The sequence below is a fragment of the Heptranchias perlo genome, chromosome 5, assembly GCF_035084215.1.
Source record: "Heptranchias perlo isolate sHepPer1 chromosome 5, sHepPer1.hap1, whole genome shotgun sequence".
Classification (NCBI taxonomy): Eukaryota; Metazoa; Chordata; class Chondrichthyes; order Hexanchiformes; family Hexanchidae; genus Heptranchias; species Heptranchias perlo.
The window spans coordinates 71,934,719-71,960,311 of NC_090329.1; the positions used below are offsets into that span (position 1 = coordinate 71,934,719).

A 25,593-nucleotide genomic window follows, 5' to 3' on the forward strand; every position below is an offset into this window, starting at 1 on the left:
TTGAGGTACAGGCTATAAATACTGCCTTGCCAGTGTTGCCCACATCCCAGAAATAAAGAAAAAAAACTAGGACTATCTCCATTGTAGCAGAGAGGCTAAAAGAAGATTTAATAGAATATGTGTGTCCAAATATGGGCAGGTATAGTCAAACACTATGTAAATTACACAAATGTATCATGCAATTGCCATCATTTGAACTCAGCAATGCTGGATGCCATGGATGCAGAGTGATTACTCTCAGGTGGGCTTCAGGGTAGAAATTCTTAATGATCCTGACCTGGGAAATTTGGCAGGGATTGGGGCACATCCTTGCATCAGCTGGAAGTCCCACCCTACCCCACTTCCACCAGTTTTATGGCTGAATGGAAGATCTAGGCTGATATATTATTCCTCAAAGTTATGATTGCAACCTGGAGTTCAGCCCTCAGTGATACCAGCTATGCTCGAGTAACAATTGTTATTGAAAAATAACACCTTTTGGAAAACAATTATAAATTGGTAAAAAAAATTAAAGTATTTGCTGCACAGGCGGAATTATTACAGGCAGCCAAAAATCTGGAAAAAAAACCGAGTATAAGATAACTCATCATTCATTGTGACTCCTGAAAAAACAGAAAATGTGACTTTAATATGGGATGAATATTCCATGTATTGCCCTTGCTGTATAGACAGGAAGCGGAGGCCTGGGTGAAGGGGTGAGAGATAGAAAGGGGCCTGGTACTAGGGAGTCCAAAATAAACAGAAGAGCAGGACCAGGTTAGGGCCTGGTTAGTGCACTCCCCAGAGTGAGCTTCTGTACCGTACACTACAATGACTTACATATAAGATGATCGCAAATAGTTTGTAGTTTTATGTGCGAATATATACAGTAAAATCACTGAGGGGAAATTCTGTTTCAGTAGTACGATTGGCACCAGGTAAATTAATGGCAAATCCTCCATCACTTATTCAGGTGAACATTGTACTCTTTAGTTGAATAACCTGATAATTACACAGATGTTGATTATGTCTTATGCATAAGAAGAAAATAGCTTAAATTTAATTTAAGGGTTGATGTATATGGAGTCCTTCCAAGCAAACACATATTCCTGTATAACAATTCAATGAATAGTAATGCAATTCTTTGAACAAATTCTCACTATAATCTAAAAAATATATATCTTAGATCCTCCTAGGTAACTCTGAGATAACTACAGTCTTGTTGAGTGTCCATTTCCTACCCTTCCCTCATCAACCAACAAGCAGAATCAAATTGAAGAAGCAAAAAAATGGTCCAAATTCTGGAAATGACAAATAGCAAACAGACAGATGTATTATAATATCTCCACATTTTCATTAAGCATAAAACTACAGGAAAAAACAAAAAATAAAACACCAAAATAAAACACCAAAACTTCTCCAAGGAAAGAAATATCTGCAGCTTTGCATAACTGTTATCATCTAATAACTTCGCAAACAGGGGACTGGTTCCAGTGCTTGAAGCAAATAATTTTTTCAGAGACTAACCTCTACAAGGTATGTGGTGTGCTGATTGTTCAACAACCAATGAGAAAAAGAAACATCCTGCCTGTTGGAAAACTACAGTAGTTTAGTTAGCAACAACCACAGAGAGCAGGCACATTAAACTGAGAATTGAAACTTTCTGGCACATAATGAACATGGCCTTGCAGAGAGTCATGTCTTTTTATTTCTGTGATTCTGAGTTTCACCATTTCTAAATGTAAGTACCATTCATTAAAAAAATGTATGCAGTTTAACAGAGAAATCTTTTAACCTGTGCACCTCAATGACTTTATTTGTGATGTAAATACATTGTGTGTGTTTCTTTATCCCCTGATAGTAATCAAGTTGCAGAGCTAGAAAGGTTGGTGTACAAACTGAAGCGTAAAGATTCAAATTGCTCTTCAGGGCAGTGGAAATGTTTTACAAGACAGGATTTAAAATTTAAGAGCAAACATTCATTTCTAAAACTATTTTGTGGAGTATTCCTAATAAAGCAATTCAAGAAAAGAAATTGAGTTTAATAGATACTAAAGGAGATGTAAATGGCTCACTGTGTCTTCAATATATTATTGATGGCCTCGTAGAATTTAGGGTGTTCTAAATGTATGAAATCAGAAGCATCCAGCTTTAATAGGATTAGTGTATTAAAAATGCTATTATCATTATACTCCTTGAAAGACAAAATTATAGTCTAAATGTAAAAATCTGCATTTTTTCATAAATAAGAATGTTATTATAATTAGGAGACCCTCTATCGGAACACGGCCAGCGGGGCGGTCTGCACCCCTGGGGTTTACCCACCTTTCTCCGCCACATTTCCAGGCCGCAGGAGCCTTCTCCTCTTTGCCAGATTTTCCATACTTCCTTCCCCCTCTGCTATTCTGCTGTAACCATGTATATTATCTCCTCCAGACCCAACTTTAGTTTCTTTATTTGTCCCATTATCACCCACTTTTGCCTTGCACCATCATTCCTTTTGTCAATTAATCGTTCCTGCCTTCCACCCTATCACAGACCTTCTCCTTTGTTCTTCCCCTCCACCCCCTCGCCATTTTTTCCCTGGCTCTGTACTTGTTTAAAAACTGTTAATCTCCAACATCTTCCAGTTCTGATGAAAGGTCATCTACCTGAAACGTGGGCCCTGATAATTACAGGGAGGCAGGGAGGGAGCGGGGGCGCGTGTCAGTGGCCGGGAAATCCAGACATGCCGGGAAGGCGGAGGTCCTGCCAAATTTAATGACGGGGCCTCATTACATCGAGTTACATCAAAATTACAACACAGAAACAGGCCATTCGGCCCAAATGGTCTACACCGGCGTTTATGCTCCACACAAGCCTCCTCCCTCCCGACTTCATCTAACCCTTTCAGCATGCCCTTCTATTCCTTTTTCCCTCATGTGCTTATCTAGTTTCCCCTTAAATGCATCTATGGTATTTGCCTCAGCTACTCCTTGTGGTAGCGTGTTCCACATTCTTGCCACCCTTTGGGTAAGGAAATTTCTCCTGAATTCCCTTTTGGATTTATTAGCGACTATTTTATATTTATGACCTCTAGTTTTGGACTTCCCCACATGTGGAAACATTTTCTCCAAGTCTACCCTATCAAGCCCTTTCATTATCTTAAAGACCTCATTCAGATCACCGCTCAGCCTTCTCTTTTCTAGAGAGAAGATCCCCAGCCTGTTCAGCCTTTCCAGATAAGTATATCTTCTCAGTTCTGGTATCATCTTTGTGAATCTTTTTTGCACCCTTTTCATTGCATCTATATCCTTTCTATAATATGGAGATCAGAACTGTGCACTGTGCTCCAAGTGTCATCTAATCAAGGTTCTATACAAGTTTAACATAACTTCTCTACGTTTCAATTCTGTCCCTCTAGAAATGAACCCCAGGGTTTAATTTGCCTTTTTTATGGCCTTAATAACCTGCGTCACTACTTTTAGTGATTGTGTATCTGTAACCCCATAGATCCCTTTTCTCTTCTATCCAATTTAGACTCTTATTATCCAATTAGTACAAGGCCTACTTATTCTTCCTACCAAATGTACCACCTCACACTTATCTATATTGAAATTCATTTGCCAATTACACGCCCATTCTGCAAGTTTATTAATGTCCTCTTGCATTTTGATGCATTCTTCCTTTGGTGTCATCCGCAAATTTTGAAATTGTACTTCCGATTCCCAAATCCAAATCGTTTATGTAAATTGTGAAGAACAGTGGTCCCAGCACCGATCTCTGTGGGACACCACTTCCCACCTTTTGCCAGAATTTTTTCACTGAGAGGCTGGCTAGCTGTCGGGTTGGAAAGCCTGTGGGTAGAAGGAAGCAGCAGCGGAGCGCTGGGGTGATCCTCGGCAATCAAGAGTTGGTGGGGGAGGAGGCGCACGGGAACTCGGCTGCGAGGAGGGAGGGAGGGAGAGATTGTGGGGAGGGAGAGATCGGGGATAAGAGATAGAGATCGTGGGGGGGAGAGATAGGGATCCTGGGGGAAATGCAAAGATCGTGGGGAGAGACAGAGATCACGGGGGTGGAGATTGAAGGGGTGGGGGAGCTAAAGAGTGCCTGGGCGGGGTGGGGGGGGAGAGATCGCAGCAGAATATTTGCCTGAGGGGCCAGGGGAGCTACTCCTGCTTCTCCTGGCCCACAAGCAGTGCTGGAAAAGCACTTACCTGTTGAATCCGTTAGTTCCCGCCTCCCTTCAGCTGCTGGGTTTCCCGAACCCTGGGAAACCCAGCCTGCAGCCGTTAAATTCAAATGGCTGCCAAAATCTGAGGAACGCAGCCTCATTTAAATATTAAAATCACTGACCCGCCTCTCCAGTGCGATTTACTTGGACGCCCCCAAACCTGCCGCGGTTAAACCGGGTTTAAAGTAGGAGCGGTCACAGCGGGCTGAGTTGGGTTTCACATTTTTAACAATTTAACCCCCCGACCCTCTTCTGCCTGTTGTGGAGGGGTTAAAATTACCTCCGTTAACTCGTTTTGCTCTCCCCAAATGCTGCCTGACCTGTTTGTCAGCATTTTCTGTTTTAATTTCAGATTTCCGGCATCCGCAGTATTTTGATTTTGTTATTATAATTAGAGTTTCCTTTGCAGTAGATGGATTAGGTTCTGTAAACCAAAACACACCTTATATTACCACTTAAAAAAACTACATTGAATTAGGTCAGGATTATCCAAACAGTTCTATAAAATATAGGCAAATCACTATCACAGACCAATGTGCAAATTAGTTCTTTTCAGGAACACATTTTAACAAGTTTTGAACTCTTTGAGTGACTATAACAAAACATCTGCTAGAACCAAGGAGAAAAAGTTTATTACAACTGGAAAGAAAGAACTTGCATTTATTTAGTGCTTCTCACGACCTCAGGATGTCCCAAAGTGCTTTACAGCCAACAAAGTACTTTTGAAATGTAGTCACTGTTGTAATGTATAAACTAAAGCTTTATAACAAAGGAATAACAATTTTATGACTTTTTATATTAATTATCAGTTTGAAGTACGGACAACATCATTAGGCAGATGACAATGGAAAAGAAAAGAAATAATGCCATGATCAAAGTTATGCAGTATGAAAGCATGTCACAATCTGGCGAGGTTAGGATTCCCTCCTGTTTTCCACTTAAGATAAAACAATGTCTAGACAATATGCCTCCCCTGAGATTGTCCCCCTTCCAACAAAACAAAGATGAAAAAGAACTAGTTTCCCTATGAATATTTTTGCCCCGGATATTTCCTTTTAAGTCACTCACTACTGTCTTCTTCAGCTGGAAGAGTGGAGCACTCTAGCCTGAACTTAATGATATTCCATGACGATTGGCTGGAGGGGTACATTCCCACAGTATAAGATTGCTCCTCCTAATTCATGTCTTCACCTTTCCCCTTGAGATGAAGTGCATTGTTACCACACTTTATTTCAATCCGTGGTCTGGGCAAGAAATAATGAGGAGTTTGGATGAGAAACTTCACCAGTTTGATACATATTCCCAAATTTAGCTGAAACAACTCTAAAAGAGAGTGGTTTCCCATATGCCATGGGTCTTAAATAAAATGAAATAAAAATATTACATTTGAACCAAAATCGCAAGAATATTATAATAAAAGCATACAATGACATCACTTTGTTGCTTCCATCGTTATTTTTTTGTGGGAAAGGGGAATACTACTCATATGCTTGTCTCATTCTGAGGCACCGCAAATCTATTCACTAAGGGGCCAACTTGAGAGTGGCAAGAAATGGTGAGAGTCTAGTAAAAACACATTACTTTGAATGCAACATCTGCTATTCATACCTTTTAACACAAATACAGGAAAAACAAGTTACTGCAAATGTGTATTCGTAAGGTAATTTTGTTCCCTGAAGTACCTCCTGTTTTTTTACTAAAAGATTGCCTTCTACATATAGACAAAATTTTGTATGTCTTGCATACAAGATGTTGCTTCATGTAGTAGGTATATTCCGTCCCACAAATGCATTATTAATTCTAAAAACTCCCATGGTAACATAACATTCTGTTTAAGAAAGAAAGAACTTGAATTTATGTAGTGCATTTCACAACTTCAGGGAGTGTTTCACAGCCAATGAAGTACTTCTGAAGTGTCGTCACTGTTGTAATGTGTGCAAAAATGGCAGTCAATTTGCATACACCAATGTCCCATAAACAGCAATGAGATGCCCAGATAATCTGTTTCTAATGGTATTGGCTGAGGGATACATGGTGGCCTGGACACCAGGAAGATTTCCCTGTTCTAATTCAAATAGTGCCGTGGGATCTTTCACATCTACCTGAGAGAGTAGACGGGGCCTCAATTAAATATCTCACTTGAAAGACGGCATATCCAATAGTGTAGTACTCACTCAGTACTGCATGGAAGTGTCAGCCTATATTATGTGCTAAAGTCTCTGGACTTGAACCCATGCTTCTGACTCAGAGGTGAGAGTGCTACCACTGAGTCAAGACTGACACCTAAAGAGAGAAACAAATGAGAGGAAGGAAGTTTCTCCAAGGCAGAGACCCTCCTTCTGATGGGAAAATAGTTCTCGCTGTGAGTAACGTTTCCTTAAGGTCAAATCTTCTACACATAGACATCCAAGATCCAAAAGCAGTTGGAGTCAGGAGGACTGCTGACAAAAGCCATTAAGTGCCCCCTCACTCCCAATGGGAGAAATAGGGTGGCCCAGTCATGCAAAATGACATATGGTGAAGAAAACATTGCAGTAGTATACCATAATCTACCATAGAGTAACAATTCCTCTACTTTCCAGCCTAAAATACAACATTGGATAAAGTGGAGCAGGAGATGAACATTTGATAAAGTGGAGCTTAAGTATGATACTTGCCAGCTGTACTTGCTATGCTGTGGCCGATCTACTACTAGGTTAAGTTGAATGATGAGATTGACCACAGCACTGGTGATACTCAAATTCTATGTTCTGCAGCACTGGTCTCCCGCTACTCTTTAATCCAATGTTGGTGTTACATTCTGGGTTCTTTTATCTTTTTTCTGATGATCTCTGCCTGCAGCAGTTGTTCTCTGATCCTGTAGATCCATTTTTCTGGCCACAGGGTTTGGTTCGGAGCAGATTTTAAGGGGGTAACTGTAACCTAACCTGCCTGGCATGAAACTGATGGGACCTTTGCTCAGTTGCGCTTCAATGGAAAATAAAATTGGGCAAGGTGCAAAACGGGCGGCTGATCCGATCAGTTTCCTGCCGGAGGGGTGAGGTTAAAATTACCCCCACAGTTTCTGAACTTCCAGTATGTTAGCACTTTTGCCTCTGTGAGGTAAGTACCAAGGTAAGTAGTTACTTTTTTGATGTTTTTTGCTACTTTTTTCATTTTTCCAGTTTTTTCCAGACCTCCAGCTTTCCCATTTAACCCACTTATGCCCTTTGCTTCCCCAGTCCACTCCCATGGGGCCTCTCACTCACTCATTTACTCCCTTATGACCTTTTGCTCCCCCAATTTTGATCTGCTCAGGCCTTCGCCATAGGCACAGTTACTCTAGGTTGGGCCTTTCATTAGCTGCAATCTGGCTTCTTTGGGCCTCTATTTCACTTATTTTCTCCCCTTTGAGCCCCCGATTCCCACTATTTCAGGTCTCCAATGATCATCTTTTCCTCGTTGCATCTTGATATTCAGGTCTGCTTAGATCTCCAAGTTCCAACATCTCGTGCCTCAAACTGCAGTACAGTTGTCCAATTTCCTGTGAGCAGTGCCACAGGAGATCTACTTCTAATATATATAATTACAGTTGTTGTTAAACTTTTCTTTCCTAGTACTGCAAAAAATAAAAAATAGATTGCAACTGCAGTGCTAAAACTATGACAATAATTACTTTTTCGCATAGGATTTTTAAAAACCCTTTCCTCACCATCTACAGAAGTTGTTTGGCTTATCTTATGTTCTCTTAAGAGATTCAAGACAGAAAGCCTCTTTTTGAAGATTCCAGATCAAGTTCAGTGATTTGAGTAGGGAAAGCCACTAAATCCTTCTGAAACAGTAACTGGAGCTTTGTGAATTGAAATAACTACTTTGTTTTTGTTACAGTTAATCCTCATTCCACTTTATCGATTGCCATTTTTGATTGGAAAGCAGAAGGTTCGGCTGACAGACAACTATATAGGGTAACTCTTAGAAGTGATTATTATAATCCTCAAATTAAGATTGATCCAAAATGTGTAAAAAGGTAAACAAAAAGCAAAAAAATATTGATGCTGAAAATCTGAAACAAAACCAGAAAATGCTGGGAACACACAGCATGTCAACATTCCTGGGAAGAGAACAAATAAGTTAATGGGCCATAATTTGCTGGATCAGACGTCTAACGGCATGTGGCGTTAATTAGGCTTGCCCTTGCCCATTTAGGTTTTTACATTTTTTGAGTGGCAAGTTGCTAAAAGTGTGAGATGGTAACATCGCAATGAGGGAAACAGGACAAGCAACTGTGTATCTCCTTAACCAATCAGATTGAAGGTTTGTGAAATCAATAGCACAAGGACTGAGAAGAAAGTTTAAATTAGAGTGGGTGAATTCAATGTTAAAGCAGGTACAGAAAGAGAAATAAAAAGAGGGAAAGGGAGATTGGTTTAAGAGAGAGAGAAAAAAGAGACAGTAAGGAAAAATGAGATAAAATATTTTTCATTTAAAATTTTGAATTATTAAAATCTCCTAAAACAATGCACAACCTGATGGATTGAGACTCCACACTTATAATAGTTAATTTTCAGTGAGAGAGGTTGATCAGCAGTCATTAATACTTATCACATCGTTAAAAGGGTACTTAGGCTTATAAGTACTAGCCCTAAATATCTGCGGTGGGTTTAGTTCGTATCTACCGCGCAAGTACAGCAATTTCAAGACATTCAATGCATGTCAATGCTGAGGCAAAGAGCGAGATGCCGTTTTTGCGAAGCTATCCGCAACTTGGACAGCAACTTTTGGATATTTGCATTTAAATGCGCATCTGCCCCTTGCCTGAAGTTGCTGTACCATTTACACTGAAATAACGGCGAGCGCCAATAGCCTCACCATTATTTCGACAGCAAAATCAGGCCCTATGGGCGCTAAATTGGGCCGTGTAGCGCTCGTTGTTTCGGCGCTACACGGCCTCTTCGACATCCAAGATGGCGTCTTGGATGCACACGTACGTTTCCTGCGTGAAGTGCGCCAGGTGACATCTTGGTATAGGAGTTAGCGCAGGCGCAGATAACGAACGCTGGAATCATGTAAAGTAGGGAGAAAATGGCTTCATTCAGTGCACAATGCTGATTTAAAGTGATACACCCCAGTTTGGGACTTAACACACAGTCTTAACCCCGACCATCTGAACGTGTCTTAGAGTGCCTGGAGGTCCCACCCCCACCGGCGCTATTTAAAGGGACCATGCAGGATTTACAGGTTAGTGGCTGGATTATTGCTTCTGGCTGCCGAGATATTTGTAACTGTTTTTGGAGGTCTCCTATATTTGAATACTAGGACTAGGGGCATAGCCTAGCATTAGAGCCAGGACATGCAGGAGTGACATTAGGAAATGCTTCTATGTGCAAAAGTTGGGAGACGTTTGGGAAGCTCTTCTGCAAAGGCAGTTGATGCTAGTTCACTTGTGAATTCTAAATCTAAGGTGGAAATATGGAATTAGGTCACAGGTCCACCATAATATCATTGAATGGCAGAACAGGCTCGAGGGGCTGACTGCCACTGCCACTTGCTGCCTACTGATATGTGCTGCCTTCTCCTGCAAGAAAGTGGGATGTGTGTCTGGGCAATGTGCCTGTCATGTATGAATAGCGGGCAGTGTGTGTGTGGCCTGTGAGTTGCGGGTCGGTGGCTTGCAACAGTGGTAATGTTTGAAGGTGAGAGGAAGCATCTGACTGGAAGAGTTGAATACTGATAGAAAGAGTTTGTTGGTAGGTGGGTGTTGGGGGGTTTAGTGCGTGGAGGAGTGGATGCGGCCAGTGGTGCAGTTGGTAGGAGATGCCACTTAATAGTTGGCCTCACTCACCTTGACCGCTCATGTCAAAGCATTGAACTTCTTCCTGTACTGCATCTATGTTCATGATGCTGTGTGCCTGGCATTGACTTCATCCCCTACTACCTCCCACTGCCTTTTGCATGTATGTCTGGAGGGCCTCTTGCTCCCCCTGCCAGCAACCCCCCCCCCCCACCCCCACAGATATAGGATGTCCCTCCTTCTGTCCACCTCTTGCACCAAGGCCTCTGGTGCATCAGCAGAGAACCTTGGTGCACGGACTCTCAGATTGGCAGATTGGTGAGGTCTTGCATGCAGATTGGAGGATGTAGGATTTAGTGGTGCGCAACCTTTATTCAATATTTTAACATAACTCATCAGTATGTAAACATAGGGATGGGACCTGCATCTGTGCTTTACATGTGCGATGTCTGATCTCCGTTCAGACTCCGTGCAGGCAGCAGGCTGTTATATTTAGCAAATATCAGGTACCAGCTACCTTTAAGAGATTTCTAACAGACAGCCTGCCTTTAAGAGATTGGAGCTCCCCTGCTGGTGGAAAGTGCAAATTGCATGGAATCCTCATTCAACGCTGATTTCCAACACAGATTGCAAATGAGTCCTCAGGCCTGATGAAAATCTCGTCTTGCCTGCTCAGGGACCACTGGGCCTGGGGTAATAGCGGATCGTGCTACTCCCGCCCAAAAACAGGGTCTATCCATTTTTCCTCCTATATATTTTAATGGATTGATTTGTAGTTGGGATGTTTGCTCATCTATGCAGATGTCTGCTATGAACTTGCTAATGATATTACCACCAACAAATTTATGTCCTTTCACTTCTTACCAATCTCACAAAATTAAAAAGCAGACTCATGAGTTGTTTGTGTGAGCATTTGCAGCTACGTCAATTGCTCTCGAGAGCACATCAGAACCTAACTCAGGACTACATTGTGCTTGTTCATAATGAAACAACATTAAGAAATTAATCTAGCGTAATAAATAAATTGTGAAGTAGAAGTACGCCATCTTGCTTTGGTGGTTATTGGATCTTAAGCAGATGGATTTAATCTAGGCTTACTTTAAAATCCTATTGCCATAGTCTTGCCTTCTGATTTTCAGCATTTGAGGCCCTCATATCAATACCATAAGATTCATGGAGTAATTTAATCATGTCCTGAGGCAATTGGAAAATGAAAGAATTGACTACTGTGCACAGCTGTGCAAATGAGTGGGAAATGGAAATGCTGCAAGCATGGTGTGTTACTCTCATCAAAAAGGAAAGGCCAAATTTCAGGCAGCCTAATCCCCACTTCTCTTATCAGGACAGCCTGATGCATTGCCAACATAAAACAGCATCTCCTCATGAAAAACAACATTATGCCCCAATATCCCCACAAGACATCCAGTGCCAGTAACACTGGTGACATTTCTCACTAAAGACCTTGCATATCAGCCAAATATCAAATGAGTCATCATAACCATAATGACCTAATCTTCAGAGACTAGGCTGTATTAATTGGTGCAAAATATTGCATGTGAAATGAATTTAGACTCATTTTCCTCAGAGTGAGCTCCTTTTATGAATTAAAGTAATCTTAGTTCAAAGAGCTGGAAGGCGTGAACTCGTACCATTAATCCCATTAGATATATACAATAAATCCTTGTACAATTAACTGCTCCTCATTCATTTTGGAAAATAATCCTCATTTTAGTCAGAAAAAACTGTGTAACAGGTGAATGTAATTTTAATCAAAAGGAGAAAAACAGGCACACTTTAATGTGTCATACTTATTTTTATGTATATGTCTTTGCAGGAGTATTGTTTAAAAATAGAACTATAAGAATTCTTTAAATTCTTGATTTGGTTTTCAATGTGGAACATTGCTGCCTGGATCTTATTCACATTATAACATGTCACACTTGGCTTCGAAAGCTAATTAAATTTGTAGCAGCTTTCCTTCATCAACATTAGTGATGAACAGGTTTGTGTAAACCAGAATGAATCTTTATTCCTGCAGAAAAATGAAAGCCAATTGAGATATAATGGGACAAGTGAAGCTGAAAGAAAAGTAATCATTGGAAGCCAGTTAAAATTAGCATCAGGTAATGATGAAGGCAAAGCTGCTATTTCCATTTGGGATTTGGGTTTTACAATGTCATGACCTATAAAAATTAATCACTTGCAGATCTATATTAGTCTGATATTATCATAACATTTTCCGATATCTTTCTGCAGAATCTATTTACTGCAAACAAAAAAAAATCTGCTATGTCTTACTTGCTTTATTAAATATTCAGTTGTATTTTATGTTAGTGCATGTCCTATAATCTATTCCACATATTTTATAATAAAATGCAAATTTTTGGACCTGTGAGGATAATATTTTGATTTGGAAAGCTTCATACCAAAGCTAACCCTGTCCCTCTCTTTCATTTTAGATGCTGAAAATGTAGACACCCCTGTGCCACTTCAGGAAGAGGAGGCCAGCCTTCCTGGAGATCCAGTGTCACTCAATTTTACTCTAGCAAGCACCAACTCAGAGATTGGCACCACATGTACTTTAGAGGGTAGGGTAGAGGAGGGCTCTTCATGTGGTAAATCACCAGCCACAATTGTACAGGAGCTAAGACGGAGGACAGGACGCCAAAGGTGCCAACTCGCTGGAGGGCGAGATCACATACTTGCCCTGCTGCAGAGGTCTCAGATGCAGACTTTGAGGGCCCAGACTACTGAAAGCAGCTGATGAGCGTACAAGGACATGCTAGATGCACTGGGCAACTTGCCAGCGAGTTTACGCACAATGGCTGAGAGCATGGAGGATTCCAGCTCCAACTTGTGCTGGGACTTCGCGTGGAGCATAGAGACCATTCTGTTCTACATGGAGACTGTGGCGCAAACCATGGTGGAGTCTCTGCTAAAAACTCTGACAGCTCTGACAGCAGCTCACACTGCTACCACGGAAGCTCAGATAGCTGCCATCTTGGCTTTGGGGGCTAGTGTTGACAGGGGCATTCAGAGCATCATGTTACTCATGCAATCTGTTCACATGCAGAGCTGTAGAAGTGCTGAGGCGCAGTCCCATGAGAGTGGCCTTGGCTCCATGGGAGAGGCACCTGCTGAACTCTCTAAGGATGACAGCATGCCTGCTCTTCCACCACTCATTCCGCCTGTGCCTTTGTTAGTGTCACACAGCCAGCTAGACTGCCCCAGTTCACGCCGAGATGCTGCAGTTTGCAGCTAGGTCCTCAAGGCCCACAACTGCTCGAGGTCACCCACAATGGCCATCTGAAGTATCCTCAATGGAAGCTCAGCAGCCTTCCACCTCCTAAACTGTAGCAACTGGGGAAGCACTTCATAGGAATGATGTTCTACAGGGCCCTGTCCTCTTTTTCATTAGTTCCTTCTTCAGATCAGTGATCTTCATTCTTGATCCAACTCTATCCATTCTTTTGCTTCTGATTCCATTCTACATTCATTGCCTCCCTTCATAATCTCACAACCTCTTGCATTCTGTGATTGAATCACTGTGTCAGTATAACATGATCTCCTCCATGTCCTTCAGTGGAACAATGATAATTTTATTTCTTTCAAGAGTTCTAAGACAATGGCCTAGATTTTTCCCTGCAGTTATGTGAGGGAGCCAGTGGAACTCCAGCGGACCGCAGCAGAATCTTTCCCTAAGCCTCTCCACCAGCTCTGCACTTGTTCCTGTTACTTCCGGGATTTCCCACTGGAAGTAACGGGGGGGGGGGGGGGGGAGGTTCAGAATATGTCCACATAAATGTTGGCAGGAGCACTATGAAATACTATGCAAATGATGGAAAAATATCATTTGGTATAATCTCCATCATTTGTACCCTAGCGAAGGGATGTCTGACGCTATGAGCTGTGGAGGAGGTATTTAAAAATGAAAGAGCCAGAAAGCTGATGCAATCAAACACAGGGTGATCAAATTGCATTGGCTAAGGTGCTTTTAAAAAAAGTTACAAATTTTTTTACCCATCCCTTGGGGCTTAGCAGCCTCACCAAGCTGTAGCAGGCTACAGCCGATCTTCATGCCTCCTCTGTACTCTGCAGCAGAGGTTAGGGAGTCCAACTTATTGGAATGACCCTTAAACCAAAAAACCAGCCAGAATAAGTGGTGCACCTTTGCAGCTGGTTGAAATCCTGCCTCATTTTACTTAGGCCAAAGACCTAGGCAACAGTTTCTTCTTATATCTCATAATTCCAACCAAGAACTACCAGTTCTGACCTTTGATGCCTTCAGCTTTCATCTATTCGTGTTCTTGGCCTCGCTATCCGCTCAACTCAAATGGAAGTTCTACATCTCCAATAAGCTTTTTTTTTGTGTCAAGCAATTGTTTTGCCCTGAACAATTCTTAATTCTCTATAAAGGCCATGTCCATCCAAGACTTGAATACTGCTTCCATATCTATGGAGGTTGCTTTCTGTCATTCCTGGACAGGATGCAAGAAAAAGCTAGGCCCAGAAAAAACGCAGGCCACATAAGCTGGAATCATGCCCACTGGTGACCTCTGCCACTTACCCTGCTGGAGAAGGCGGGGTTCAAGGGAAAGTCAACTAATTTACATGTCTCCGGTGGAACCCCTTACCACTATGGGTGCACCTAGGTAGATGCCTTGTGCAGAAGACCACAAATTGTGGCATAAGTGCTCAGGCTGGGGGAGGGGCGATGTCAGCGCCCACCACAGAAAACCTCTTGATGCTGTGCTCACTTGCCTCCTCTTCGGGCGTCCAGATATCGATCCCAGCCTGGATCCAGGTGGGCCCCACTTCTGCCAGGGAGGTAGCCGGTATGTCTGCTCTTACCTGGGGTACTGCTGCCAGGGATATGCCTTGGGTCACTTTGAGGGCCGAAGTTGCGGGAACTCTCGATTTAGGGAGTCCCCAGCCCCGCTTCCTCTAATACCACTGGCCTTGTAAAGGTGGGTGGAGGCATTGCTCCTTAACAAGGCCAATGTGAACATGGTTAGGCTGGGACCCAGTGCCTCTGGGCCTGGACCTAATTTCCTGACTTCCAACACTGCCTCTAGAATTATGATGGAGAGATTTTTGGTCACCTTGTCATCTGACTGACGATCCTCTCTCACCTCTAGTCTTCCAATGTCTCTCTCACCATGACAAAACTTTCTTATCTTCACTTTATTGATACTACTAGAATTAGTGCTCGGTTGGACATTTCTTGTTGATTCTAAGCTCCAAACACACCATCCTACACATTCCTTCTCTTCCCTATTTCCCCACTTTGTTGAAATCAAAGCTGGGATTCTCCTCCACCCAAAATTGTGTGGGATCACAGGAGAGAATGAAAGAAAATGATGGCTGAGGAACCTTCTGATGCCTAAACACCCAACCTGTATTTCTCTTCCCCCGCCTCAGTTGGGACTGCTGCTGGCCTCTCCTTCCCCACTTGCCATATGTAAATGGTGGCAATGGGCCACAGGGCTTGAATCCCCAGTGGATTTCCCTCCTCTCCACCGGCGTTATCACTGCTTCATGGGACCACCAATGGGAAGCTGGCAATAGTCCCCGGGAAGCGGAGGTAATGGCCCTAAGGCATGACCCTAAGAAGGGAGAGCGGCCTCCTCTCCCTCCAGCCTGGCCCCAAGGCCTTCAGTGGGACATCGCCTCCGATCTTTAAGGTCCATTGCCTGTGCTTCTGGTACTGCAATATTGTTCTCACTGCAGTACCATCAATATTTTGCTCATTGCAAAGGTGGGCTTCGTCTCAATGGCAGCAATCTCACCGGGAACCTGTGGTGCATTTCTGATTCAGGTCCGGCCCTGCCAGAATTTCACCCCAAAGTGGAGAATCCCATCCCAACACTCATCACAGCCTCTTCTGCTGACTCTTTCATTCCCAGTACTTCAAAACAGTATAACCACTTACCAACCACAGTCTTTTCTTCCCCCTGCAACCTTCACGTTTTAAAAACCCACGGTTGGTGCCACATAATTACTTTTTCCTGATTTACATAATCTTTTTTAATCTCTTCAACTGCAATATCCTACAACAATTGTTTCAACTCCTCGCCTAGGTTTCTCAACAAAAAAAAAATCATAGCTACCAATTATTTTCTTACATTCCACGATCTAAGACTGTAGACACTGGGGCTGAATTTCCATGGGGGCTCTCCCACTCATTAGGTGTAACTTCGGTGGAAAAGCTGTGGAACCCCCGGAAAAACGGGATAAATGGCATTTGCACCATTTTTTCCAGGGTTTCTGTGGCTCTTCTGACAAAGTTACAGCGGATGAGTGGGAGAACCCCTGCAGAGATTCACCCCCACTGTAAAAATTACATGAAGTGAACTAGTGAAAGACAATGAGTACTTACTGCAAGGATAACTTGTAGGGAACTATGTGCCACTTCTATATACTGGTAATCTAGCAGGCACCCTCTGATATAAATGTAGCGGTGATCCTCTGGTACCCATTCTGGAGTATCAGTTATAGTCGCCACCACACATCCTGGTCCATTCTCCATCCACCAAGAGCGATGCATAGAAATGTTAAAGGTCATAATCAGGTCTGTATCCTGTAGCAGAAAAAGATGATGGGTTTAAAAAGCTGTTGAAATGTAATGCATCTTGTGATACAATGTGGTGATCAATGGCAATTAGTAAATGTTCAGTTGACCATTTGGCTGACCATAAGGCAAAAACCTGTTGCTTAAATTCTTTGGGAAGTTAGTTTTAAGGGATCAAATTTCACCTTGTTTCCAAGCAGTGAAAGAACGGCAAAATAATGGGAGATATAGATAAGAGTAGAATAGCTTGATTTGCATAATGACATTTTTGTTAGGTAAGGGTATCAAGGGATATGGTGCAAAGGCTGGCAAATGGGGGTTGAGGTACAGAACAGCCATGATCTAATTGAATGGTGGAACAGGCTCAAGGGGCAGTATAGCCTACTCCTGTTCCTATGTTCCAGTGATGGAGAAAAGTACAAATTAAGGAGGAGGGGTGATGCAGCCTGGGATAGGAATTCCCTATTTCAAGATATCCGGAGTCCCAGGGCCTCAGTGGGACCTGGTATATAGTTTGCAGAGGTGTAGCTGCTCAGACCTGCAGAGGTCCTGGCTGGGTTCAAGGCCTGGACCCCAAACCAATTTTTTTTCAAAAAATAATTTTGTACAATACCCCCCTTATAAAACAGGCCACAAGGTAAGCTATATCTTTTTTCCAGGTATTATCCCAACCTTCCCCCCCCCCCCCCCCCAACTAGGCCATCTCTGATGGACTTTCCAGTCTAGTTGTTATGGCGGATGCCCCAGATGTGCCCCAGTGATGTAGGCACCTACTGCACCGGTCAAAACTGGGCACTTTGATAGGGCCAACGGAGAAGGTCCCAGGCAGGTACGTCTCAGCAGTTATGTCGAGGTGCCCCCTTCCCTCCACTCCCCCAGGTTTTCAGGCTAATCTGATGCTCAATGAATATGGAAATTTAGGTTTTTGGATTATGTAACAAAATGAAAAGTTTAAAAAACTGCAAACTAGCTTGAACAAAAGGTAGCAGGTTTTTGATTATTAGTTGAGTACCTTATCTAGTTATCATTTCTTCACCAGTAAAATTGTTCAAAGTCAAAGTAAGATTGATAATTATAATTATTGCAAAATAAATAACTGGATTTAGCTTTCTATGATATTTCATAGAAACCTTCATTGGAATACTAACCAGCGAATCTGAAAAAGCCACTATCTATTTATTGGTCACTGAGCTTTAGATTTGAGCCCTAGGTAGAACTAGTTACAATATAATGCTAGTGAATGAAAATTTGTGGCACCACCAATATCACCAAACCCACAAGGCGATTAGGATTTCCTTTGAAGTTATACCATCTACCTGGTCCAATTCCAGCAGGTGGGGGAACAAAATTGGGCGGGGAGTCATTGCACTGGCTGGCTCACTGACTGTCACAAGCTGCCACTTCCAGGAATTCCCATCAGAAGTGATGTCAGGTGTTCAATATACCTGCCCAAATCTGGGCAGGCCTATTGAAATGATGTGAAAATGTCATGCATTGTACTTCCTGTCATTTGTGCCACAGCAACGTTGGACACTAGGAATGCTGTGCAGATTTAAAATCCCAAGGAAGTGTAATAAGTCTCAGGGCAATGGATTATATTCCATCTGGCCCCATTTTTTGGAATTATAGGAATTACGTTTCTTCAGCTGCCCAAGAGGCCGGGAGGAAAATCGACCTCTTGATCCACATCAACATGCCTCCCCCTTCCATACACACCCCACAGGCATTGTATCTTTTTCAATAATTTGGAAGCACCATAAATTATATGGAACTAGGGGAAAGTCCCCTGAGTTCTAAAAGAGTTGGACATTTTTGTGGTAACAATAGACGATGGGAGGATCCTAGGATTAATTGGCTTTTCAACCAAATCCTATTAAAAGATTATTGTTATAATTGCATCATTCTAGTTGATATGATACACTGTGGCAAGGAATAATTTGTTCATTGAGTGATCATTTGAAAAAAATTGAAGGGATTCTAAGTGGTATCCATAAACGACTGGTTGAAAACAGACATTGTGCAACAAGAAGAGGTACTGCAGATTCAATATGGATATCATACCAGTACAGTGTTAAACACTGAAATTGACAAAAGGTTACACTTTAATCGTGACTTTTCCCAATCCAAATTTTTTCTGCTCAAAGTCAGAATCAAAACCATCTACCTTTGTATGTGCCCTATCCTAAGGTTTTCATGGAGAGTGTTCTTCCTCTTGTCTTTCACTGGATTACACACCTACCCAAGCAAGAACTTATTTTGTTCTTTAAACAGACAATGTAATTCTGGTTATCAATGTTATTTTGATTCTGAATAGTTTTACTAATGAAGAAAGAACAGTGGGGTGGATAGCGCTTTTTCCAGAGGTAGCACCTCAATGTGATGAATGGTAGCGTCAACAAGAATAACACATTAACTTGATCCTTGGAAAGCATCCAGTATTCACTTGTGTAATTACCCAGTAATAACCACATCAAGGCTGCATAGTCTAAACCATGTGAAGCTAACTGGGCACCGACAGTTGAATAGTAGAGAAGGCATTGGTGCAACACATGTGATATGCAGAGGAAAGCTTTGGAGGCAGCAAACATATTGCTGGCCAACTGGAATGGTGTGCCCATTGTGGGATCGAGAGGTGGAAGGGTGTTCAGCAAACAGTTCATTTATAAATTTTAGTAGTAAATTATTCAATATCCAGGCAGTCCCAGTAATTCGTTCCTGGGATATTAAAACAAGTTGTTCTGTTGGAATCTGGGAGATGGTTTGAAAATCTCTGAGAGAAGGAGTCAGTTTGGAAATTTCTGAGACAAGTAACTGGTCAGTTTGAAACTTGCAACAGAGAGTTTGGATTTAAAAATTCCTTAAGTGGTAAGAAGTTTTAAAAAAAGAAACACATTGCAATATAAAATGGGGGAGAAATCCCATGATGCCGTTGCAGCGCCAGAATACGGCAGCCTGCCACTCTGAGAGGGGGATCCCAAGATGATCTGAAGAAAAAGGCATATCAATTTTTTTGTAGCTGCAACTCCGGGATAGTAGGCCCAGTTCAGCACAGTAATTAAACCCTTTGGATTTTCGACTATTGGGCCTTCAGTAAGCCCAGAACCTGCAACTGCTCTCACCAGATGTAGGTTCAAGTAGGCCTATTGGGTTCATCTAGTAGAATTCCCAGAGTAGCCCAGGAACATCCCCAGACATGTCCCCAAATTGTTTGCTTGATGTAACTGGGGCAGGCAAAAGAAACCCTTGCCCCTTGGTGCCGAATTCCCTGGATCCTGGTTCCTGCCCCAAATTCTGACTCCTCTACCAGAATTCTGTCCCCCCTAGGGTGAAATTTCTACCCTGTTTGCTTACAAAAGGTTAGCTTAATACAGGGAATTGTGATCCTTCCATTGTTTTGCTACCCAAGGAATCATGAGGAAGGATTTCTGCTATAAATATATCTATCAGACTGAGACTCGGGCATAAGACGAGTGAATAAATCAATACATGGTATGGAACAGCAAATCATACATTTCTTTATCCTCCTTGATACGTAAAATAATAAGGAAACTGATAACCTTCGCTCTAAACATAGACTTTAAAATATAAGCTCACTTCTTACACCGTGAAACAGGCCATAATCTGAAAACAAGCTCAGCTATTCACCAGCTGGCACAGAACTTATAGAACACAGACCTTCAGGCTAACTGGTTGTAGAACTGAAAGTCTGAGTGCAGATTGCCACACACAGCCCAATATAAACCTCAAATAAGAGACACCTGGCCACCAAACTGTCTTGTCAAAGAGAAGTACAGCCAATCAAAGGCCATGTCCTCTTCTCAGTGATGTCAGATACAGCTGTCAATCAAAGCCACCATCTCAGGCCGGGATGATTTTTTGATTTGTATTATGGTGCCTTGCCAGTAGAGAATCAAGGCATTTTGCCACCTGACTATCTGAAGTGTGAAACAGAGTAAACTGAATAACAAAGCAGCAAGATGACACAAAGGGCTCGAATTTAGCAGGCCTGCGGGTTCCCAGCGGGTGGTCCTCCGGGAGCGTCGAAAACGCGGACGGGTAATTGTGTGCGTCCCCCACGCGATCGCGGGATAATTGGACCCATTAAGCCCTGCTTCCGGGTTCTGCGCTCCCCAGCTGCGTGCCGGCCGGCTGCGCATGCGCAGTACCGTCGACGCGATGTAGGAGCTCCAGTTAAAGGGGCAGTCTCCCAAAGCCCCTCCTGCTGCAAGCAAGAGGTCTGGGAGAATGGCTCAACCAAGGGGAAAGGCTGCGCCCCGTTTTTCAGATCTGGCACTGCAGCTGATGCTGGAGGGCGTGAGGAGGAGGAGGGAAACACTCTTCCCTGAGGATGGGCGCAAGTTCCCTGCCGCCGCAACCAGGAAGGCATGGGCAGAGGTGGCGGCGGAGGTGAGCAGCAGGGGCAACACCCCAAGGACTTGGGAGCAGTGCCGCAAGCGCTTCAATGACCTGACTAGGTCTGGCAAGGTGAGTACACCAACGCACCCTCCCACATCCCGTCCCCACCATCACGCCAAGCAGATCACAACCCCCTCCTGCACAGCCACCACTGCGCTCCATCAGCAATCCTCACAGCCACTCATTCACCATCCTCGCCGTGCACGCAAGTACCCACCGTCCCTGACCCCACCCGAACACTACCACACACCCCAATCCCCATGCAATGGGATGGGCACGTGGCCCACACTTCCTCCCATCCGTTCCGCGCCACGCTCAACCCAACCACACCGATGCTCGATGCGTCTCACGATGCAAGACGCACCCACTCACACATCTGTGTTTTGCCTTCACAGGAGAAGAGGAGCAAGAACAACCGCGAAAGGGCACGCACCGGAGGTGGGCCGCCGCAAGTGGTGGAGCTCACCGACGCAGAGGTGGAGGCGCTCGACCTCGCCCGCACGCGACATTGCCTGTCGGTGGCCGATGGCGAGTGTGTCGCTGCCGAAACGGCCGGTAAGGGAAAGCTGACACTCAACACCCATGATCGCGAGTGACCGTATCATCACCTGCCATCAGGCGCACTGTCAAGTTGGTCCACATGCCTCAAAGTGCCCTCTGTTCTCTTGCAGGTGCGTCTTTGGATCAAGCGAGCATGGAGGGCGATTCCTCAGAGGACATGGCGGTCTCTGAGGGTGCATCGTCACATCAGAGCCAACCATCCACCAGCGCAGAGACACGCACCTCGGTGGGTCCCCCTCGCCAACTAGTTGGGGTAGCACTTGGTGAGTCACTGCGCACGAGTGAGCATGAGCAGACCCTGGTGGCAGGGGCAGCCGCGGAGGGTCCGCGACGGAGGGAGCACTCATCTCCAGGCTCTGCTCAGCCGGACCCAGATGCTGAACCCAGGGGGCCACCAGAGAAAAGGAGAGTCGTCGAGGGCCACCAGCTAATTGCTGAGGTGCTGGCAGAGGTGCCGCGCGCATTGTCCACAATAGCGCAGGCGATGGAGGAGTCCACCTCCTGCATGTGGGCATTGGTGGCGCAGGCACAGGAGGGTACCGGCGACACAGTGTCGCGGGTAGGTGCGGGACTGTCTGCGGTGGAGGACAGGCTGGCCTCCCTCGAGCGTCACGCACAGCTCCACTTCGAGTCCTTGCAGGCCCTCACAACGTCTGTACGGATTCAGGGTGAGCAACATTCCGACGCCACCAACAGGCTGAGGGATACACTAGGGGTGGCCTTGCAAGGCCTCACACATGCCATCCAAACTGCCGTCCAGCAGGGTGGAAGGGGTGATGTGGGCCGAGGCCAAGAGAGGGATGATGGTGACCGGGGACATGGAAGCGGGGACGCCTCTCAAGGCGTCCCCACGTCCCACCCGTCGCCCACCTCTCAACCAGCACCCGCAATGGTGCCTCCTCTCCAGGTGGCCGAGTCTGCCCCTGCCCCGGTGCAGGAGGAGCAGTCTGTGGAGGTGCCCTCACGGGCACCGAAACCCAGGGGCCGTCCGCCAAAAGCATCTACCCGGTCAAGGCAAGAAGACGAGCAACCTGCCACTACCTCTGCTGGAGCCACAGGGGTAGCACCACGTAGGGGTTCCCGGAGAAGAATTCCAAAGGCCTTATAATCACAAAGGGAATACACCAGGGTGTTTATTATTTTGTACTTTGTTTCTTAAATGATGTCACATTCCACATATTAAATAGTCTATTCTCACCACTCCTGCCACCTCTCGTCCATTCTTCCGCGGCTTGTGCAGTAGTTGCGTTCCGTGGAGGCCATCATGACGGCGAACACCTGCTGCCACCCATTGGGCACACTGCTGTGGGTGCAGGATTACTGGCAGCACTCTTCAGTGGAGGGGGCTGGTATGGCCGCTCGCATGTGCAGGTGAGGAGATGCGAGCGCCTCGCAGTGTCTGACTCTAGGAGAACCGTTGACGTATGAGTGCGTCCCTGGCCCGGCGACCATCCCGGTGAGTCGCGGCTCGGCGCATGGGTCGTCCAACATCCTCGGGCGCGTCCTCCTCCTCCGCCTCCTCCGCCTCCTCCTCCTCCTCCTCCTCCTCCTCCTCGCCCTCGCCTTCCTCAATGTGGGTGGCGGGTGTGGATGGGGCCTCCTCCAGCGGCACCCCTCTCTGTTGGGCCATGTTGTGCAGGGCACAGCAGACAACTATGATTCGTCCCACTCTGAATGGTGTGTATTGGAGCGCTCCCCCAGAACGATCAAGGCACCTGAAGCGCATCTTGAGAAGCCCTATGGTCTGCTCAATTGTAGACCTGGTAGCAGTGTGGCTGTCATTGTACCGACGCTCCGGCTCGGTGATGGGGTTCCTCAGAGGTGTCATGAGCCACGTGTGGAGGGGATACCCCTTGTCGCCGAGGAGCCAGCCGTTGCCGGCGTTGGGTGCCTGCAGGATGGGCGGGACGGCGGACTCCCTGAGGACGAAGGCATCGTGGCAGCTGCCGGGGTATCTGGCGCACACGTGTAGGAATCTCTGGCGGTGGTCACAGATGAGCTGGGCGTTCATGGAGTGATACCCCTTCCTGTTGATGAACAGCCCTGGCTCATGCGGAGGTGCCCGTATTGCGATGTGGGTGCAGTCGATTACACCCTGCACCCGTGGGAAGCCGGCCATGGCATGGAATCCAACCGCCCTCTCCATCTGGCTGCGCTCGTCCATGGCGAAGTTGATGTAGTGGGAGGCCCTGCGGAACAACCCATCGGTGACCTGCCTTATGCACTTGTGTGCAGAGGACTGACAGACCCCGGTGATGTCCCCGGTGGCACCCTGGAAGGAACCGGATGCGAAGAAGTTGAGGGCAGTGGTGACTTTGACGGCGACAGGTAAGAAGATGCTGCTTGGTCCATCAGGGAGCAGCTCGTCGTTAAGGAGGCTGCAGATGTCGGCGACTACCTGGCGATTGACTCTGAGCCTCCGTATGCACTGCTCCTCGGAGAGGTCCATGAAGCTGAGCCTCGCTCTGTACACCCTGTGCGGAGGGTAGTGCCTCCTGCGACGCATCTCTCTCTGCGGTTGCCCTCCCTCCTGCTGTGCAGGTGGGTGTGCCGCAGCACCGTGTTGGGGGGCCCCACCTCTCCGAGGCGGACGGCGTGGACTGCGAGGCTGCTGGGGCTGGTCATCCTGTTCGTCCTCCGACGATGTCAACGCACCACCCATCTGGCAGGTGTTGGTGTGAGGGGTTGTGCAGGGTAGGTGGGTGGGTCCTCGGACTGGGGCTGCGGTTTCGTGTCGGTCTGTCCTCTGGCTTGGCGGGGGTTGGTGGAGGGCAGGGGTTGCCCTATGTGACGCGGTGGCCTCCTGCGTGGGTGAGGGCGCTCCCCCGTGGAGCGCACCTTGGCACCTGGCACAGGCTGCTGGCTGCAACACGCCTGGTTTGAAGGGTCCTGTTTCCCCCAGTGTGGGAAACTGACTGCTTTGACCGTAAAATCCCACACTTCCTCTTTTGACAGCTGCTTCAGCTCATTAACTGACCACAACGAGCAAGTTAAGTGCTCTCAAGTGGAACCCCGCTGGCTTTAATTGCCTGCGGGATTCCCACCAGCGGGGCTTGCGCGCGCAGCCCCGCAAGTCAGCGCGGTACCCGGAAGTGGCCGGGATTTCGTCCGAATCCGGTCACGTGATCGGAGATCGGGATTTTCGGGGCCCCCCCGCTGGAAACCCGCAGGTAACCCGACCCTAAAATCGAGCCCAAAGTGTTTCTGAGGAACAATGCATCTAAAGAGGCCCTTTCTGCATGCTAAACTGGGATGTAAATTATCTCCAACTTGCAGAAAATAGCAAACCATGACCGATATTAAACCTGTGTGATCCGCTTTAGCCCATTATATGCTGATTCTAGCCTTAAAGGTCCAAATCAAAAATTGAATCTGGACAAAAAGTACATTTGTGTCACTATATTTTTTTGAGTAGTGGGATGATAACAATTTCTGTAGATGTGATGCTCCATTCACTCCTTGAAGATGAGAGAGGCCCTTTGAAGTTACATCATTAAGCCCAGTAGCTAAAAGTAATTAACAGGATTGATTTTCTGCTTTTTTTTCCTGGGCGCGTTACTGAAAGCTTACCTAGATCTCAGGGCTAGGATAGACACACTCGAAGGTGTGGGGATTTAGGACTCACCCATGAGACTGATCTTAGATATGCGAGCCAAAATAATAGAGTACGAGAGGTAGAAATTAACCAAAAAATGTAACCATTACTCTCAAAACCAAAACAAAAAATCCAACCTGTTGCAATAGGATGCTTTTTTCATTTTAGGGAATCACAAGATTCCATTTAAGAGAATCAAACTGAAAATAAAGAACACATACTAATTACTGCGTTTGTTCATGTAATGTACAATACCTCTGTATTAGATCAAAAGAAGGAATGAATTGCTGCCATTTCAATAGATTATTAGTGAGTAGTAGCAAAAGTTCAAAAATCAGGCAAAACTGACTGAACTTTTCACAACAAGTTTGCATGAAATGCTTAAATTGTACATATACTTGCACTGTACAAACATAATATAAAGAAAGAAAAATCTTGCATTTATATAGCACCTTATTATATCCTCAGGATGTCCCAAAGCATTTCAT

The 25,593-nt window shown here is 45.2% G+C and overlaps 1 protein-coding gene across 1 annotated transcript in view; it reads right to left on the bottom strand.

Annotated features, from left to right (window-relative positions):
• Window positions 1-25,593, bottom strand: part of nkain2 (sodium/potassium transporting ATPase interacting 2) — a 504,953-nt gene that overhangs the window by 90,901 nt on the left and 388,459 nt on the right. Inside the window, exon 4 of the mRNA XM_067983806.1 lies at window positions 16,342-16,542. Within this exon, the coding sequence (XP_067839907.1) occupies window positions 16,342-16,542 (201 nt within the window). The remainder of the gene's footprint in view (window positions 1-16,341; window positions 16,543-25,593) is intronic.